This window comes from Rhinoraja longicauda, chromosome 5 (genome assembly GCF_053455715.1).
Source record: "Rhinoraja longicauda isolate Sanriku21f chromosome 5, sRhiLon1.1, whole genome shotgun sequence".
Taxonomy (NCBI): domain Eukaryota; kingdom Metazoa; phylum Chordata; class Chondrichthyes; order Rajiformes; family Arhynchobatidae; genus Rhinoraja; species Rhinoraja longicauda.
The window spans coordinates 12,210,361-12,231,416 of NC_135957.1; the positions used below are offsets into that span (position 1 = coordinate 12,210,361).

Sequence of the window (21,056 nt, forward strand, 5' to 3'; positions counted from 1 at the left end):
GCAGTGGTAGAGTTGCTGCCTTACAGCGCCAGAGACCCGGGTTCCATCCTGACCATGGGTGCAGTCTGTATGGTGTTTGTACATTCTCTCTGTGACCAAATGGGTTTTCTCTGGATCCTCCAGTTTCCTCCCACACTCCAAAGAGGTCAGGTTTGTAGATTAATTGGCTTCAGTAAATTAGTGTGTGTAGTGTGTGTAGGATGGCGTTAGCGTGTGGGGAATGCTGGTCGGTGTGGGCTGAAGGGCCTGTTTCCACGCTGTATCTTTAAACTAAACTAAACTAAACTCAGTGCATTCCTTAAGGAATGTAGTTTGAAAAAAATAGAGGTGTTCTCAGATTGGTAATTTCTTCAAATAGAGTCCAAAACTAAAACTGTTTTTCCACGTCTCTGACGTTCGCTCGGAAGAGAAACAATCAAACACTTGCGATGCATTGAACGGCAAAATGAATAGTTTTTTAGAATTCCTTGGTGGCCAGTAAACAAAAGGCAAATTACATGTCATAAAGCATGTTACTCACAGAATGAAGGAGGGATTTACAGATTAATCAATATTGGGAACCATCAAAATGTTATGGTGTGTGGCCGTATGTGAGGTCATCGTTCTGTATGTGCTGTTTAAACCTTTATATCGCCCCATGCAGAAATCCAATTTGTAAATAATGGCACCCAGTAGAATTGTCTTATTGCTCAAAGTAAACATTTTCAAGGCAGAATTAGTCTTGAGTATTGGTGCTGGTATATTTTTACCCTGGACTATCTTCCTGTAAATAGAAACAAAAAGCTGGAGTAACTTAGCAGGTCAGGCGGCGTCTCTGGAGAAAAGGAATAGGTGATGTTTCGGGTCGAGACCCTTCTTCAGACTCTCAGGGGAGAGTGAAACGAGAGAGATGTGAAAAGGTGTAGAGAACAAATGAATGAAAGGAATGCTAAAGGAGAAATCAAAGCCAACAACAATGATAAAGGAAAGGTGGAGCCCACAATGGTCCATTGTTGGTTGTGGAGCAGGTGATAACGAGTAACACCAACGATGAAGCTAGGCAGGAAACTGTGAAATTAGTCATTGGTACGATGACTAGGGTAAGGGAGGATCGGAGAGAGAGGGGAAGCAAGGGTTAGTTAATGTTAGAGAATCAATATTCAAACCGCTGGGTTATTTTCCTGTAAATGTGCTGTAAGGGGTTTCTGCGCCGAGCTTTCGCCCGACCTAAGGTCCCCGTGCCTTGCTCTGATCCCTTGACCAGGCCGCGCACACTGGTTCCCCGTGAGTGGTTCGACCCACTCACCCCCTATGGTTCTAGACACTGGTCTTAGATGCAGGAGCGTTGATAGTGCAGAAAAGTTCAACCAGACCAGATTTGAAGACCAGGGTTTAAATGGAAAAGGCTTTTATTGAGCGCTTGGGACTATTGTACATGAATGCTCTTCACAGTTCTATAAGACATATCTATAAGATACATACCTAATTACATGAATACTTTTGACTATGAATCATAAAACGCACAGTTCTACAAGACATATACATGAGTACTTTTGACCATGAATCATAAAACGTACAGTTCTACAAGACATATACATGAGTACTTTTGACCATGAATCATAAAACGTACAGTTCTACAAGACATATACATGAATACTTTTGACTCTGAATTCTAAAACGTACAGTTCTACAAGACATATACATGAATACTTTTGACTCTGAATTCTAAAACGTACAGTTCTACAAGATATATACACGACTGTAAGATGGGGAACGTACGACACATCGCAAAATTGGCCAACACATATTCATATTTACTTATATACCCATGTTAATTAAACCACCCTCCCCTCTACACTAAACTATGTCCAGGATGTGCAGGATCGGGGTACATGATCACCATGGGGCTATTACTGGGGTTACTGGCTGTTCGTGCTGCTTCTCCGCTGTTCTCCGTGAGGGTCGTGCTTGTCCCGTGAGTTTCTTCCTTCCGTTCTTCTCGGTGAGTCTCCGTTCTCCGTGCCGTTTGTTGCCTCCTCTGACTTCTGTCTTGCGTGCCTTTCTTGCCTGTCTTTTCGTCTTCCTCCTGGCTTGCGTTCCTTGCAGGTTTCTTCTTGCAGTTTAAAACCCAAAAGTCGTGGCCAGTTATACTAATTCTGGCCCGTCCTATCTCCCGCCAGATCTCGGGATCTCTTTGTTTAAAAGATATGTATTGAGTTTTCCCTTTGTCCTGCGTTATGTCCGGGGGTACCGGGGATGGCCAGACGGCATGTTGATTGGTATTTTTCTATGGGCTATTGTGCCCCCTTAACGAGATTAACTGTGTAGGTCGGCTTGGGGCATTGTGAGTATGCTGATGTCAGCGCCCCAGTGTCTGGACTTCGACCTGGTTTCGCAGGTTTCTGCATGGCCAATACCCATCCATTGTTCTGGCCGTGGCTTTGCAGAAACCTAGAGACTGGGCTGTAAGGTTTTTGCTTTTGTGGCTGGTCACGAGGTCCCGCGGCCATCTTAGGACCCACAGATTGTGACATCCCTTGGTAAACTGACCGCAGCCTTTCTCCGCTATCAGCCCCAGTCTCCCGTTTAAAATGTCCAAACTGCAGCTCTTTGGTTTGGTGTAAATTTCAGGATGAGGGAAAACTTCTCAAATCTTACAGTGCAGTGCAATACAAAATTGTGCTCTACACAAATAATGATTTAATTCAATATTATGTTAAATTTATAACTTACTACTGCAGTGGATATTGGAGGACATTTTGTGCTCTATTCATACGCTGTGCTCTATCTGGCTTTACTTAGCCACAGCTCAGAAAGGAGCAGACACAAAATAAAACATCTCGTAGAGCAGTGGTGAGTCTCTCGAACAAGGTTGCTTATTCCAGGCCTTACCAGTGCACACTGGGAAACACTCTGAGAGAACCCAAAGTATTTGAATGTTTAACAGCACCCACAGCATTTTTATATTCTCACCACACAATGATTACTTGTAGATTCCACATTTTGAAATGTTGTCATTGATCAATATCTCTGTAACCTTTCCTCTTTGTCTTTCCCCATAGTTATCTTTAATTTTATGTTTCCTGTTATTTTGAAAATCTCTCTCCCATATATCTAAAAATGCACAAAAAAAACATTTCCTGGTCAGTTTTATTACCTTTAGCTGTTTATAACCCCCAATGTTTATTTAAAGTAAACTATCTGTCCTGTGGAACCTAAACACTATGATACATATTTATTGCCTCATTAACATCATTGGGACTATGTTGGCCTTTTTTCCCATCATGCTTCCCCAGAATGTAAACACGAGGGTTAAACAGATTACAAACTATTCATCTTTAGTTTAGTTTAGAGATGCAGTGCAGAAACAGGCCCTTCGACCCAACGAGTCAGTGCCGACCAGCGATCTCCATACAGTAGCACTATCCTACACACTGGGGACAATTTATAAAAAAAATTTTAACCAAAGTTAATTAACCTACAAACCTGTAAGTGTTTGGAGTGTGGGAGGAAACTGAAGCACCCGGGGAAAACCCACGCGGTCACGGGGAGAACGTACAAACTCCGTGCAGACACCACCCGTTGTCAAAATAAAACCTGGATCTCTGGTGCTGCAAAGCAGCAACTCTACTGCTGCACCAATCTTCCCTAAAGATTTTCAAAATTTCTGTCTTCAGTGAATATGCTTTGGTGCAAATGCCACATGTCCATATTTGCTACCATCGTCTGAAAAAATGATAGCTTCTCCAAGCTCTTCCTCAATTAGCACCAGTGTTAGGGTCCCGACCCAAAACGTTGCCTGTGCTGCCTGACTCACTTAGTTACTCCAGCACTTTGTGTTTTGCTCAGGATTTCGGCATCTGCAGTTCCTCGTCATTCCTCTCAACATGGAGTCGCAAGAAACTGAAGAGGCTCAAATCTCCACTGAAAAATAATGTGCTGGGGGAATTCAGCGAGTCAAACAGAATCTTAGTTTTTGGTTTAGTTTACAGTTACAGCGTGGATTCAGCCCACTGAGTCCCTGCTAGCTAATGAACACCCGTATTCAAAACAAAAATGATTTCATTGTGTTTGGCTTTCTCACAACATTTGCTGTACTTTATTCGCGAGTACTTCCTCCAAAACCTCCACTTTTAACAATCTGCCAGAATTGCATCAAAAAACATGATTTTATCTCCATTTAGTTTAGAGATACAGTATGGAAACAGGCCCTTCGGCCCACTGAGTCGAGGCTGCCCAGTGATCACCCCGTACACTAGTTCTGTCCTACACTCGAGGCACAATTTACAATTGAACTACAAACCTGCACGTCTTTGGAATGTGGGCTGGGTGGGTGTGTAATTAACAGCTGCAGAGGGAGCAGCCAGCTGATGAGACAGGGCCGACTGATTCACTGCCACACCTGTTGGAGTCAGGAGCAGCGTGGAGATCATGCTGCTGCACAGGGGAGGAACAAGGGTAGGTCTGCGACCTATGGGCTTTAGAGATACAGCATGGAAACAGGACCCTCGGCCCACCGAGTCCGTGCTGACCAGCGATGCACCCGGACACTAGCACTATCCTACACACGAGGGACAATCTACAACTTATAGAATCCAATTAACCGACAAACGTGCACGTCCTTGGAGTGTGGGAGGAAACCGGAGCTCCCGGTGAAAACCCACGCGGTCACGGGGAGAACTTACGAACGCTGCACAGACAGCACCCGTAGTCAGGATCAAAGCTGGGTCTCTGGCGCTGTGAGGTAGCAACTGTACCGCTGCACCACCGTGCCACCCCGGCAATGATAATGGCACCTTCTGTAATCACTCTGCATCGGCAGTAATTCTGCTTTTGCACAATCTGCCCCACAAAATAATTGGGGTCATTCTGGCAGAGTCAAATAAGATTGCCCTACTGATACCCTGCATTCTAAGGAGAGTATTACATATCACACAGACTCCATTAATGAAAGCCATTCCAGCTCATACAAACCTTCGATGAGGCTCAAATGTATTCATGGACATGCCGTATGGTGACTTGCAGCATTAGTATTGAGAGTTTGTGATTCAGATCCTTGCAATGATTTCTAAGCGTTGATTAACCTGCTCTCGGGCAAAGGTGAGTGTCATGTTTCCAAGGAATAATAATTGTGGAAATTAAATACACCAGTTATGCGAATGTGGGATTTGGCTCGTACAGCTAATTTGCAGCAAACGCTATCACTTTCTGCTCTTAAGATAAAACCACCTTTCCATTTTAGCAATGACAGCTGGTGTATCATCTACCTTATGTCCCATGGAATGTGATTGTAAGACACAGCATGCAAACAGGCTCCTTGGTCCACACTAGCCACCAATCACCCCTTTGCATTAGCTCTCTGTTATCCCACTTGTGCATCCATTCCCTGCACACCAGGGGCAATTTTACAGAAGTCGATTAACCTACAAATCCGCACGTCTTTGGGATGTGGGAAGAAACTGGAGAACGTGAAGCAAACCCCTCGCGGTCACAAGGAGAACGTTCAAACTCCACTTAGTTAACACCCGAGTCTCTGGTGCAGCTCTACCACTGTGGAGTGTTCTAGAAGTAGATTTACACTAGCACAATCCTACACACTAGGGACTTGGGTGTTTTTTTTAGCGTTTCTGTAAATGGTGCATTGCCTTATGTAGCTAGAGGAATTGAATGCAGGAATCTTACTGCAATTGTACAGGTCTGGGCAGCACAGTGGTGCAGTGGTAGAGTTGCTGCCTGACAGCACCAGAAACCCAGGTTCGATCCTAACTATTGGTGCTGTCTGCACGGAGTTTGTACATCCTCCCCGTGACCTGCGTGGGTTTTCTCCGGGTGCTCCGGTTTCCTCCCACATTCCAAAGATGTGCGAGTTTGTAGGTTAATTGGCTTCTGTAAATTGTCCCCAGTGTTAGGATAGAACCACTGATGGTCACTGGTCAGCATGGACTTGGTGGGCCAAAGGGCCTGTTTTCACACAGTATCTCTGAACTAAACTAAAGTAAACTAATTGTGCTTATATTCACAAGAGTTTCGAATCATGAGAGGGGACTTCGTTGAAACTTACAAAATGGACTGGGTGGACACAATGTAGGGAAGATATTCCCAATGACAAGGCAATGAACTGGAGGTCACGGCCTAATGATAACAGATGGATCATTCAGGGCTGTGATGAAAAGAAAGATCTTTTCCCAAGGACAAATGAAGCTGCAGAATTCTTAGTTTAGTTTAAAGTTTATTATCATGTGTACGAGTGGAATTATAGTGGAAAGCTTTTGTTGTGTGTTATCCAGTCAGGGGAAAGACTAAACATGATCACAATCAAGCCGTCTACAGTGTATAGATACAGGATAAAGGGAATTGTCTTGATTGTAGTACAAGATAAAATCCAGTGTTGTCCAATGAAGGATAGTCCGAGGGTCTCCAGTGAGGTTGAGGGGAGGTCAGGACCGCACTCAAGTTGTTGATAGGATGGTTCAGTTACCTGATAATAGGTAACTCCCCCTCAGAAAGCCGGTCAGATCTAATCAGGAAATAAATTCAGGAAAGATTTAGATACAGTTCTAAAGGCTGAAGAGGTCACGGGATATGGAAGGAAAGCAGAAACAAGGCATTGAATTTGGATGATGAGTCATGACCATATTGAATGGTGGAGCAGGCTCGAAGGGTTGAAAAGCCAACTCCTGCCTCAGCTCCTCATTTCTCCTTAGCTCTTTAAAAAAAATGGATAGAGATCGGAAAGAGACCCTTTGGCCCACCGAGCATCTGCCATTCCTTTTCTCCATATTTTAACAGCTGACAAAAGTTATGTTGCAGAAGGCGATCAGTCTGAAGAATGGTCCCAACCTGAAAAGTCACCAACTCATATTCTCCAGGGATGCTGCTGGACTTTAGCATTTTGTGTTCTATGCAAGAACATCTTTAATTCCTCATGTCTAATCATCACTTGAGGTGCAAAGGGACTTGGGAGTGCAGGTGCAGGACTCCCAAAAAGTTAATCTGCAAGTCGAATCGGTAGTAAGGAAAGCAAATTCAATGTTAGCATTTATATCAACAGGACTGGAATACAAAAACAGGAATGTAATGCTGAGGCTCTATAAGGCGCTGGTCAGGCTGCATTTGGAGTACTGTGAGTAAATTTGGGCCCCATATCTGAGGAAGGATGTGTGGGGTCTGGAGAGGGTCCAGAGGAGGTTTGGGTACCTGAACCTGTACTCACTGGAGTTTAGAAGGTTGAAGGAGGACCTCATTGAAACTTACAGTATATTGAAAGGCATAGATAGAGTGGATGTGGAAAGAATGTTTCCACTGGTGGGAGAGTCTAGGACCAGTGGTCATAGAATTATTGGGCGCTCTTTTAGAAAGGAGGTGAGGAGGAACTTCTTTAGTCAGAGGGTATTCAATCTGTGGAACTCATTGCCAGCAGGCTGTGGAGACCATCAGTGAATATTTTTAAGGCAGAGATAGACAATTTCTTAATTGGGATGGATGTCAAGGGTATGGGGAGAAGGCAGGAAAATGGGATTAGGAGGCAGAGATCAGCCATGATTGAATGGCAGTGTCGACTTGATGGGCCGGATTGCCTACTCCTATAACTTGTGAACTTGTATCTTCCTGTGACCGCATGGGTTACCTTCGGGTGCTCCGGTTTCCTCCTACGTTCCATTTGTAAATCGTATGTAGGTGAAAGGTACTCCAGCACTTGGTGTCCTCTCTGTCAGGTGTCAAAACTTTCAGGTTAGTTTTAGGATAGAGCTTTCCTAACCACACTGCTCTTCTCCTGGGTTTTACCCAGGTCAACGCATTTGTGTCCATGAATTTTCAGTCAGTGAGATTAAATTTTGGCATCAAGGGGAGGCAAATAGAGGTATTGTCTGGCAAAGAGAGTGGTGGGTGGGAGTCCAGGTAAATGTGATCTGGACCATTCTCAATGTGGCTCTTGGAATCAAGAACCAGAGGGCATGGGTTTAAGTTGAGAGGGCGGGGGGATTTAATAGGAACCTGAGGGACAACTTTTTTACATAAAAGGTGGTAGGTATATGGAGCGAGCTGATGGAGGAGGTAGTTGAGGCAGGTACTATCACAACGTTTAAGAAACATTTAAGCAGATACATGGATAGGAAAGGTTTAGAGGGATTTGGCCCAAATGCAGATTGGTGGGTTTAGTGTAGATGGGTGTGTTGGTCAGAGTGGGCAGGTTGGGCTAAAGGTCCTGTTTCCACACTGTGTGCCTCTATGACTCTATAACTAGGGCAAGAGAACCCTGAATACCGTTTCAGTGGTCTACAACCCGATGTGTAAGAACGTGGAATTCTCTAATTCCAAGTCATCTGCTTCTCTTAGGTCCCTTATTCCTTCCTCCGTATCTACCCAACTCCACTCACATTCCTTTCTTTCCTACAAATATTCCAACCCCTCTCACCCAGCTTCTTCCTAAACCCACTGCAAATACCAATCACCCACATACTCCTCCGATCAAGTCCCTCCTCCCCACTGTTTCCGAGGACAGGCTTTGGAAAATATGCAGAGAGCGGTTGCTACGGGTACTGACGGTACAGAGCTCTCCCTGTGACACGGCCCATCAAGTCTACTCCGCCATTTTATCATGGCTGATCTATCTTTCCCTCTCAACCCCATTCTCCTGCCTTCTCCCCACAACCTTTGACACCTGTACTAATCAAGAATTTGTCAATCTCCACCTTAAAGTCATTGAACTATTCATGTGTTACAAATGGAAGAGGCGTCTAACCCATGATTGCATGTTCAATTTCCACATAAGGAAATGCAGGGGCGGCACATTGACACAGCGATAGTGTTGCTGTCTCACAGCACCAGAGACCCGGGTTCCATCCTGGCTACCGGTGCTGTCTGTTTGGAGTTTGGACATTCACCCTGTGACTGCGTGGGTTTTCTCTGGGTGCTCCGTCCGGTTTCCTCCCACAATCCAAAGATGTGCAGGTTTGTAGGTTAATTGGCTTCTGTAAATTGTTGCTAGTGTGTAGGATGGAACTAGTGTTTGGATAATCACTGATTAGCACAGACAGTGGGCCAAAGGGCCTGTGTTCACGTTGTATCTCTAAACTGAATAGAGATAAAATTATGGGGGGTTTTGGTAATTAATTTCTCTGGCAGATTGTTAAAAGCAGTAGTTTTACAAGAATTAATTGTGAATGAGGTACTGCAAATATTACAAGAAAGCCAAGCACAATTACATCATTTTTGTTTTGAATACGCTTTCTATTTAAAGTGTATGATTATTTCATAATCATTAACAACCTCATCACCTACAAATTGACTTGAAGTAGCTTTTAATATATCAAGCAATTATTGCTTGGCATCAGAGTTCAATAAGCTTTAATGATACACCAATATACCTGCCAAGTTCACCAATGGTTTTATTGGAGTTTCCAGATTTATAGCTGTGCATCTTCCCTATAGTTCACTGCCAGACTTTTATTTTCATGTGTCATGGCCTCAATAGTGATGAATGCATGGAAAATATTTCCCTTTGCCTTTACAAGAAGTTCCAAGATCACAGCTGATGTATATTTCTGTTGCTATGTGGACTTCCAGCTTTCCTTCAGGAACAGACTGCTGGGCAATAGCATGTTTGCCTAAATCGTGTTGAATTTTGGTCAGGGTCAGAATGGGTGTTCGCGGTGAGGCAGGTGTCATACCTGCTGCCGCCTCTCACCTTCCTGACAAGAACCTACTCTTAACATGAGCGGCGGTCCATGTTTGATCAACTCTGGCAGCACTGGTCGGATGCCAATTTTTAATGGATTGGTTCACTTTGCTTTAAACTCTAGGGATGCGGTGGTGAAACGGACCCTTTGGCCCACCAAGTCCACACTGACCAACCATCTGTTCATAAGTTCTAGGTGTAGAATTACACTAGCACAATCCTACACACTAGGGACAATTTACAATTTTACCAAAGCCATTTAACCTACAAACCTGCACTTCTTTGGGATGTGGCAGGGAACCAGAGCTCCCAGAGAAAAATCCATGCAGTCTTGGGGAGAATGTGCAAACTCCATACAGACAGCACGCGTGGTCAGGATCAAACCAGGCTCCCTGGCGCTGTGAGGCAGCAACTCTACCGCTGTGCCACTGTGCCGTCCACTAATTTGTCTAGTTCAGTTTATTATTGTCACGTGTGTTGAGGTACAGTAAAAAGCTTTTGTTTGTGTGCTATCCAGTCAAATAAAAGACTATACAGTAAATCCCCGCAATAACGGACCTCAGTGTAGCAGATGTTGGTTCCAGTGGACCGAGGTTCCCGTGGCACTGCCCACCCCCCCCCCCCCCCCCCCCCCCAATATCTGGTGGTGGTGGTACCCAGTGAGCTGGCACCACATGGCGGGAGCTTCCGGTTGTGGGGGGCGAGAGAGTGAGCAGCATGAAGGAGGCGTGATTACCGGGACCGTGTGGGACCTGGGGTTCCCAGCCTGTGAATTCCAGCTTTTTTAACCCCCCCCCCCCCCCCCCCCCCCAACACACTTTTCTTCCCCCCCGGCCTTGGGTTAAACTTTACTGTCCCTCACTCGGTTATAACATTCAGCAATGATGGACACCACGCCCCCCTCCATGGTCCGTTAACAGTTCATAAGTCTTAGGAGCAGAATTAGGCCATTCGGCCCATCAAGTCCACTCTGCCATTCTATCATGCTAAGCAGCTAGCTACCAAGTCAAAGAAACGACAAGATCCTCAGTGCAAAGGACAAATCACTGGTGCCCTAACAGCACCACTGGTGTGTACTTCTGCTGACAACACTTTGAAGGTGGGCATTTGCCTTTTCTTTCCTTATATTCTGCAAATATAAGACGTCAGCAACTGAAAGTGTTGGGCAATCAAGGCACCCATCCATCACCCTGACTGTTGTCAAAATCCCTCTTCTCAATGGACACTGTCACTAGGCTGGCACGGTGACGCAGCGGTAGAGTTGCTGCCTCATGGCTTCAGAGACCTGGGTTTGATCCTGACTACGGGTGCTGTCTGTACAGAGTTTGCACGTTCTCCCTGTGACTGCATGGGTTTTCTCTGGGTGTTCTGGTTCCCTCCCACATCCCAAAGATGTGCAGGATTTAAGTTAATTGGCTTCAGTCAATTGCCCCTCGTATGTAGGATGCTACAGTTGGGATAGAACTGGTCTATGGATGGCCGATGGGCCTGTTTCCACACTGTATCTCTAAAACAAAACATCTCTTTTTTTTGCAAATAATTACACAACAGAAAGATTTCCAACAGGACTAATCAGTCCGAAGAAGGAGGCCAGCCTATAACGTTGTTTGTCCATTTCCCTGTGACCTGCTGAGTTCCTCCAGCACTTGGTTTGTTCACTCAAGATTCCAGCATCCACTGCCTCTCATGTCCCTCGTTTTCTCGTGACTGTCTGTGAAGTGTGAACTTGGTGCTTTGACACCTTCGGGCAAGCAAACAAATATTCGTGACCAGCCTCCTGGCACAGTTAATCCTGTCTGCCTTTTCAAGACAGCGTGGTGACCACCCAGTGCAGTTCAAGACCTGAGGAGTAACACTGGGGAATAATCCTCAGGTGGTACAGAGACCAGAAGAAGTTTCTTTTTTCCAGAGATACTACCTGACCCACTGAGTTCCTCCAGCACAAAGCTTTTGCTTCCTTATTTGGACGCAGGCCGAACCTCCCAGGTCCAGGCAATATCTTCCCTGTATGCATCTCATTGGCCTGGACAGAGCAGAGGGCCATGTTGTTTTTGTGTATGAGCCTAGACGCAATGTGTTTTTTTTTTCTCTCTCTCTCTTTGTTCAGTGATCGAAAAGGGAAGCTGTGGTGACCCGGGCGTCCCAGCTTATGGAGCGAGAAGTGGGACCAGCTTTCTTCATGGGGACTCGTTGACGTTCGAATGTCAGTCGGCCTTTGAGCTGGTGGGAGAGCGAACAATCACATGCCAACAGAACAACCAGTGGTCTGGCAATAAACCCAGCTGTGTGTGTAAGAACCTTAACTTAAAGAGAGAGTCATACAGTCTTTCAGCATGAAGATAGGCCCTTTGGTCCAACTTGCCCACACTGGTCAATATGTCCCATCTGCACGAGTCCTACCTGCCTACATTTGGCCCATATCCTTCTAAACCTGTCCCATCCACATAAGATAGACACAAAAGACCCATCATGTTCCTCCAGCAGGCTAATTTTTCTTTTGCTCAAGGTTTAAGTATTTCTGGAGCTTCCGAAAACAGAGAGATTCCCAAGAAAAAATAAAATTGTCTTCCGCCATTTTGAGTTCCATCTGAGGGTACCTCAGTAGTGCGGCGGTAGAGTTGCTGCCTTACAGTGCCAGAGACCTGGGCTTAACCCTGATTAGGGATGGTCGGTACGGAGTTTGTACGTTCTCCCCGTGACCACTTGGATTGTCTCCGGCTGCTCCGGTTTCCTCTCACACTCTAAACACATGCAGGGTTTTGGATTAATAGGTTTTGGTAAAACTGTAAATTGTCCCTGGAGTGCAGGATCGTGATTTTGTATGGGGAGGTCATTTGTTGGTGTGTACTCGGTGGGCCGAAGGACCTGTTTCCATACCTAAAATAAAGTAAATTAAAATTTGCAATTATAAATTATCTTTCGGATTGTGGGCTTTTCCGGAAATTTCTCAGACTACCATAGAAGTGATTATAACTCCAGGTTGGTGAACTACAGCTGAATGCTTTGCTCATCCTTTCTACTGAGTTTAAATTTCACACTCTCTGATCCAAAATAAAATCCACTACATGGCTAAATTGTACTGATTTTTTGCAGATCTTGCAGGGAATTTTCAAAACTGTTGTTGAAATAAACCAGGCATTTAAAAATAAATAAACTGGATTTTGGATAAACTTGAAGCACTCCTTGTTTACATGCAATTCAAAATCAATAATATGTGCTCAAAGCAGATAACAACTTCAAATCTTACCACCAAATAAATTGACCTTTCTGACTGATTAAGCATTTTATAATTGATTGATTGATTGATTGATTGATTGATTGATTGATTGATAGATACAGCACAGAAACAAGCCTTTCGGCCCACCGGGTCCATGCCGACCATCAATCACCAGTTCGCACTAGTTCTATGTTATCCCACTTTCACATCCACTCTCGACACACGAGGGCCAATTAACCCAATAAAACTAAACCAAATCTAAACTAAAAACCAATCTAAAACTAAAATAAATCCAAACCATAAACTAAATGAACAATCACCTTTGCCTGACAGTTTTTTATTTATTTCTGGGAAACTTTGCCTATTTTACATTCTGAGCCTAACAATACCTGTGTGAGAAATGGGGGGAAACCTTGATCAATGGCGCAATATTTAGGTTTAACCCCCACTCCCCCCCCAACCCCCGGTTTCAATCTGCCCCTTGTGGGAAGTATGTGTACAGTAGTTGCAGGTGAACATTTGCATTAATTGGATAAGTGGTTTGAACTGTGAGGATGCATTAATGCCCGTGTTGTGTTTCCTCCCCCCCCCCCCCGCACAGTCTCCTGCTTCTTCAACTTTACCACACCGTCTGGAGTGGTGCTTTCCCCCAACTACCCGGAGGAGTATGGCAACAACATGAACTGTGTGTGGCTGATCATTACGGAGCCAGCCAGCAGGATCCACCTGATCTTCAACGATTTTGACGTGGAGCCCCAGTTCGACTACCTCACCATAAAGGACGACGGCACTGCTGACTCCACCGTCCTCGGCACTTTCTCCGGCACCGACGTCCCGTCCCAGATGGCCAGCAACGGGCACATCACCCGCCTCGAGTTCCAGTCAGACCATTCCACCACAGGCCGAGGATTCAATATCACCTATACAAGTAAACTCACAGACTTTCGTCTCCTCAGGGGGGGTTAATAAAAAGGAACTGCAGACGCTGGTTTATACCAAAGGTAGACACAAAATGCTGGAGTAACTCAGTGGGACAGGCAGCATCTCTGGAGAACATGGATAGGCAACATCACCTATTCATGTTCTCCACAGATGTTGTCTGACTCACTGGGTTACTCCAGCATTTTGTGTCTATCTTTCGTTGTGGGGAATTGTTGCTGGCTTTACATTCTTGGCCGAATAATGCCTGTGATAAAGGGATAACGTTTTTGAGTTTAGAAATAGGGCGGTGCAGTGGTGGAGTTGCTGTCTTACAGCGCCAAACACACGGGTTCAATCCTGGCTGAGGGTGCTGTCGGTACAGAGTTGTGGGTTCTCCCCGTGACCGTGTGGGTTTCCTCCGAGTGCTCCGGTTTCCTCCCACGCTCTAAAGACGTGCTGGTTCATAGATTAACTGGCTTCTGTAAAATTACCCCTACTTTGTCGCGAAACTGGGATAGCTTGGAACTAATGTATGGGCGATCGTTGGTCGGTGTGGGCTCGATGGGCCGAAGAGCCTGTTTCCATGTTGTGTCTCTAAATTAAAGTAAACTAAATTAAAGATACAATGTGGAAATAGGCCCTTTGGCCCACCGAGTCCACTAGAACCATGGATCAGAAGGCAGTGGAGGCCAATTCTCTGAATGCATTCAAGAGAGAGCTAGATAGAGCCCTTAAGGATAGCGGAGTCAGGGGTTATGGGGGGAAGGCAGGAACGGGGTACTGATTGAGAATGATCAGCCATGATCACATTGAATGGCGGTGCTGGCTCGAAGGGCCGAATGGCCCACTCCTGCACCTATTGTCTATTGTCTATCACCCATACATTAGTTCTATGTTATCCCACTTTTGCTTACTACAAACTAGGGACAATTTACAGAAGCCAATTAACTTACAAACCTGCACGTCTTTGGAGTGTGGGAAGAAACTGGAGTACCCGGAGAAAACCCAATAGCTCAAAGGGAGAACGTACAAACTCCGTACGGATAGCGCCCATGGTCAGGATTGAACCTGGATCACTGGCGCTGTAAGGCAGCAACTCCGCCGCAGCACAAACTTACTGCTATCCCAAATTTGTGGCCCCCCCAAACGTAGTAATCTCACCACCTCCATTCACTTTAAACTTGTTACACTTTAGCATGGATGCCAAGGGCCCCAAACCAATTCTTGTGGCCCACAGCTTTTCAATTAGACCATGTGCCATAAGTCATCAAAGAAGAGGGCATGTAGACATCATAGAGACATACAGCATGGAAACAGTCCCTTTGGCCCATCTTGTCCATGCTGACCAAGATGCCCCATCTATGCTAATCCCATCTGCCTGCGTTTGGTCCATATCCCTCCACTGCCACCCTCAACCTCCTATCACCAAGCCAATGTTGTATCCAATTTGCCAACTCACCTTCAATCCAATGTATCGTTATCTTCTGGAGCAGCATCCAGGCTGGACCTTGTCAACTGCCTGACTGAAGTCCATTTAGCCAACATCTTTCAACCCTGCCTTCACCAGCCTGTTTTGTTTTAGTATCAAAATTAATTTTCTGTGCTTCCGTGCGAAAAGAAATGGGCTGGAGAACGCAATAAATATGGAACTGAATTCAATTTATTTTTAATCTACATTTTGTCCTCCATCTGCTGTCTTTCTGATGGACAAAAACAGCCTGGATCATTTCATTTCCAGACGTGAAACAGTTCAGTTTCAAAAGTGATAGAAGCAGAATTAGGCCATTCAGGCCATCAAGTCTACTCCGCCATTCAACTGTGGCCGATCTATCTTTCCCTCTTAACCCCATTCTCCTGCCTTTTCCCCATAACCCTTAACACCCGTACTAATCATAAATATACCGGATCTATCTCTGCCTTAAAAATATCCATTGATTTGGCCTCCACAGCCGTCTGTGGCAATGAATTTTACAGATTCACCACCCTCTGACTAAAGAAATTCCTCCTCATCTCCTTCCAAAGGAATGTCCTTTAATTCTGAGGCTATGGCCTCTAGTCCTAGACACTCCCACTTATGGAAACATCCTCCCCACATCCACTCAGGCCTTTCACTATTCATTAAGTTTCAATGAGGTCCCCCCTCAACCTTCTAAACTCCAGCGAATAGAGGCCCAGTGCCATCGTAGGCATGTCTCCAAGTGGCCCAATGATCTCGCCAACGGAGAAGGGAGAAGACTTCAAATGATTGTCAGAGCCAAGCTTCAGCCCAGAGCTTTCAAAAATAGGATCTGTGGCTGGCCATCTGAGACACTCAATGCAATTTACCATCGTGTTGCTTGGCGAGGCCAAACACAGACTGGGCAAACGTTTTGCACACCACCTTCGGTCTGTCCCTGGTGCGACTGGCGGAAAGGGTGTAAGAGCAAAGCTACGTGGTACTTATCCCTTCCCACCCAAACCACCCCCTCCCCAGGTACCTTCGCAAGCAACCACAGTAGATGCAACACCTGTCCCTAAAAATCTCCTCCATTGACTCTGTCCCAGGACACCCACAGCCATTTCAGGTGAGGCAGAGGTTCACTTGCACCTCCTCCAACTCATCTATTGTATCCGCTGTTCCAGGTGCGGACTCCTATATATCGGCGAGACCGAGCACAGGCTGGGCGATCGTTTCGCTCAACACCTTCGCTCTGTCCACCTTTGCTTACGTGATCTTTTAGTTGTCAAACACTTTAATTCCTCTTTCCCCATTCCCACACTGACCTTTCTGTCCTGGGCCCCCTTTATTGTCAGAGTGAGGCCGAATGCAAATTGGAGGAACAGCTTGGGCAGCTTACAACCTAGCTGTATTAATATAGATGTCGAACTTCAAGTAACCCTTGCATCCGCTCTCTCTCCGTCCCACCCCTAACCTAGTAGTTGTACTTGTTTCACTGTCGTCCTGTTGAGTTTCACTGTCTGTATAACTCATTATTATCTACCCCACAGCCAACAATAGACCATTGTGGGCTCCACCTTTCCTTGATCAATGTTACTTTTTGCATATCTTTCACTCAATTGTTCTACATCTCTCTATATCACCGTCTATATCTCTCATTTCCCTTTTCCCTGACTCTCAGTCTGAAGAAGGGTCTTGACCCGAAACGTCACTTATTCCTTTTCTCCAGAGATGTTGCCTGACCCGCTGAATCACTCCTGATTTTTGTGTCTTATCTTGTTGCTAAAGGTGGCTGTAGCTTAAAGAAAAAAATAACACACACAAGTGCTGGATCCCATGCAAATTATGAAACACACTTTCATTGCAACACCAATAAAATGATCAAATGTCCAATTACTAACGCTGTAATAAAATCTAGAAATCTGCCAACATCCAAATGCTGAACCTCATTGGGGGGAACTAATTTGGGCAAACAAAAGGATAAAGTTAATTTTCAGCAAAACATATGAGCAATAATTATTGAAGGAAATTGACTTATTCTGACCCAATTCCAATTTTTGTTAAATTATAAATATGTTACAGGTGATTTGAGTGCAATGTAATAGGCAATTATAGGAATTTGTGCCTGATCTAATAAGCAGGAGAAATGCATTGGTGAATCTAGATGAAGTCACACTGTGTTAAAGTTCGGAGAAAGGCGAGGGAGGATAAAGTGACAATGGGTAATTGATAGAATTCTTGAATTTAAAATGGATGAGGAGTTCACAATAGTCCCTCTACATATTCCCTGAGTAGGAGATGGTACAAGGTGCAAATTTCATTTCAGATTATTGACATTAAATGAGGGAGGTTCTTTACATTCGAGTAAGGTTCCATGCATGTGCTTTGTAGATTTAAAAAACCCATTAATGCAAAGGGCCTTGGTAGTTGTACAGGCTTTGATTATGACTTTAGACTTTACTTTAGAGATGCACGCAGTAACAGGACCTTCGACCCACCGAGTCTGTGCCGACCAGCGATCACCCTGTACATTAACACTATCCTACACACTATTTTTAAAATTTTTACCGAAGCCAATTAACCTACAAACCTGCACATCTGTGGGAGGAAACCGAAGCATCCAGACAAAACCCATGCGCTTCCAGGGAGAACATACCAACTCTGAACAGACAGCATCCATGGTCAGGACCGAACCCGGGTCTCTGGTGTGTGAGGCTGTAACTCAACCACTGCACCACTGTTCCGTCCTGGTCCTTAAGCACATTCTAAAAAATAGTTTCAGAGCTTTACAGGCAGATCTTACATGGAACTTAGAACATAGATCAGCGCAGCACAGGAACAGACACCTCAGCCCACAATGTCCATGCTGAATATGAGTGGCCAAGTTTAGCTCATCCCCTCAGCCAGCACTTGAACCAGATCCAACCATACCCACGTGTCCATTGAAAAGTCTCTATTATCAGGCAACAAGCAACTAACAGCTGTTATTAGGTAACTGAACCGTCCTATCACCAACTAGAGAATGGTCCTGATCAACCATCTACCTCATTGGAGACTCTTGGACTATCTTTAATGGGACCTTGTTGGACTTTGTCTTACACTAAATGTCATTCCCTTTATTGTGTGTCTGTACACTGAAGAACAGTCTGAAGAAGGGTCTCGACCCGAAACATCACCCATTCCTTCTCTCCAGAGATGCTGCCTGACCCGCTGCGTTACTCCAGCTTTTTGTGTCTATCCTCTGAACACTGTTGGCAGTTTGATTGTAATCATGTACAGTCTCTCCACTAACTGGATAGCACAAGACAAAATAGGTTTCACTGTACTCCGATACACATGACAATAAACTCAACTATCGTATCTGCCTCCACTATAAACATGGGCAGCAGAGTGGTAGAACCTCTGCCTTACAGCACAAGAGACCCAGGTTCAATTCTGACTACGGGTGTTGTCTGTACGGAATTTGTACGTTCTCCCAGTGACCGCACGGGTTTTCTCTGGATGCTCCAGTTTCTTCCCACATTCCAAAGACGTGTGGGTTTGTAGGTTAATTGGTTTCTGTAAATTTTCCCAAGTGTGTAGGATAGTGCTCGCGTGGGAGGTGATAGCTGGTCGACGCAGACGTGGTAATCCAAAGGGCCTGTCTCCGAGCTGTATCTCTCTAATAAGCCCTGGTGAGTTATCATCCCCACAGCTCGTCAATGTATGAGCTGTGGAATAAGCAGTGACTCGCGAGGGGCTTTCGTAGTGCACATATCACTTTTATTGTCTGCAACTTATTAATACATTTGACGAAATACACTGCATTCGATTTGGACGCGAGTATTTCTTTAAAAAATTGATGATTCGCAAGCTACGAAATGTTGCCATTTTTGAACCTTCCAATGAGAATACAGAAAATGAGAGACTTAGAGTCATATAAGAAAATAACTGCAGATGCTGGTGAATAAATCGACTTAGAGTCATACAGTGTGGAAATAGCTCCTACACTAGTCCCACCTGCCTGCGCTTGGTCCACATCCCTCTTAACCTGGCCTTTCCATGTACCTTTCTCATTGCTTCTTAAAAGCTCCTTAAATTGAAGAGAATCATTTGCTTCCGATGCATGAGATCCCTTCCGGTCCCTTAACTGTGAGGGTCTCCATAAATGGCACGCAGGGACTTCATACAACCCACAGCACCAAACAGTCCGTAACCTGCCTGATTAGTACAGGTGTCAGGGGTTATGGGGAGAAGTTTCTGTAAAATTCATTTTCACAAAAGGCTGTCGAGGCCGTCAATGGACATTTTTAAGGTGGAGATAGATAGATTCTTAATTTTTACGGAAGTCAGGGATTATGGGGAGAAGGCAGGAGAATGGGGTTAGGAGGGTGAGATAGATCAGCCATGATTGAATGTCGGAGTAGACTTGATGGGCCGAATGGCCAAATTCTGCTCCTGGAGCTTATGACCTTATGGCTTATGCTTCTGATATAGTGCATCACTTGAACAGTGGGGTTTTGACCATTGCAGACTTCATGAAAATAATCATCACATTCCATTAACCAGACATTTTCTCTCCCTGTTGGTGATACCTCATCTTTCAAAACCTGTTGCACGTGACCTCCCGTTTTGCAACGTTACATTGGATTTGGCTTCACCTTCTCCCCCTCAAGCAGTGTTCAGTTATTCAGGCGACAAAACGAGTAATTCATGTTACATGGATTTCATTCTGCAATCAGCGAACGTTTACAACCAAGCCCAATGTAATCTGACTATTACATTCTGATTCATTTTGTCCCCTCTTAGAAGGAAAGGTATTTGAAAGGGATTAGCATCGGCAGATGCTTGGATACATTCTAATATTTAGCTTCAGGATTCTGCAGGGAGAGATGACTCATTATTCTCAGAGCTGGTCGATGAATGGTGTGTGGATTGAGCAATATCTTCCTGTGTATTAACGGTGTGAATATCACTTTCACTTTCTGCAATCGATTGATATCTTACAAATGCACTATATATTTTTGTTGCATTTGATTCGGAATTGTGAGTATTTCTTTAAAAAAGGATGTTTTGCAAGCTATGAAACGTTGTCATTGATAGCCCTTCCCATCTTTTGGCTGTGAGGGTCTCTGTAAATGACATCCAGGAACTTCAAACAACCCACAGCACCAAACAGTCCCTCATTTGTCAACAAATCTGGGTGGCGCAGCGGTAGAGCTGTTGCCTTACAGCGCCAGAGACCCGGGTTCCATCCTGGCTATGGGAGCTGTCTGTACGGAGTTTGTACATGCCCATTTGGAGGTTAATTGGCTTTTGTAAATTGTCCTTAGTGCGTAGGATGGAACTGAACGCTATTTGGCACGGACTCGGTCAACTGAGAGGTGTGTTTCCATGCAGTATCTCTAAACTAAACTTAACCAAACAAAACCAAACAAAACCAAACCAAACCAAACCTACATGCCATCCTTTCTGAAGTATACTTTAACATTCTGTTACGGCGTCTTCTCCCTACACCAAGAGGTTCCATTTTCACCAGCTTAAAGCATAGTCAGAAAATCGTTTTCCAAAGAACATCTCCAGTAACAATGCTGGTACCGCCAAGATCTGGTACATTGGCAACTGAAGTGAAATTGAAAATGTGTGTACGGTGAATAATGGTATATGTGTGAAAGCCCAAAAGCCACAAGAAATCAAGAGGAGTAATTGACCATTTAGATGTGTCTTGCCTGCTTCACTGCTCAATAAGATCATGACTAGGAATTTACCACAGCACCACTTTCACCTTTAATGCCACCATAGCCGAAAATCCATCTCTGTCTTGAACACATTCAGTGACTGAA

The 21,056-nt window shown here is 44.8% G+C and overlaps 1 protein-coding gene across 1 annotated transcript in view; it reads left to right on the forward strand.

Annotated features, from left to right (window-relative positions):
- The window catches only part of LOC144593406 (CUB and sushi domain-containing protein 1-like), a 1,892,487-nt gene that overhangs the window by 1,377,080 nt on the left and 494,351 nt on the right, over window positions 1-21,056 (forward strand). The window contains exons 13-14 of the mRNA XM_078398909.1: window positions 11,766-11,948; window positions 13,477-13,803. Of these exons, the coding sequence (XP_078255035.1) occupies window positions 11,766-11,948; window positions 13,477-13,803 (510 nt within the window). The remainder of the gene's footprint in view (window positions 1-11,765; window positions 11,949-13,476; window positions 13,804-21,056) is intronic.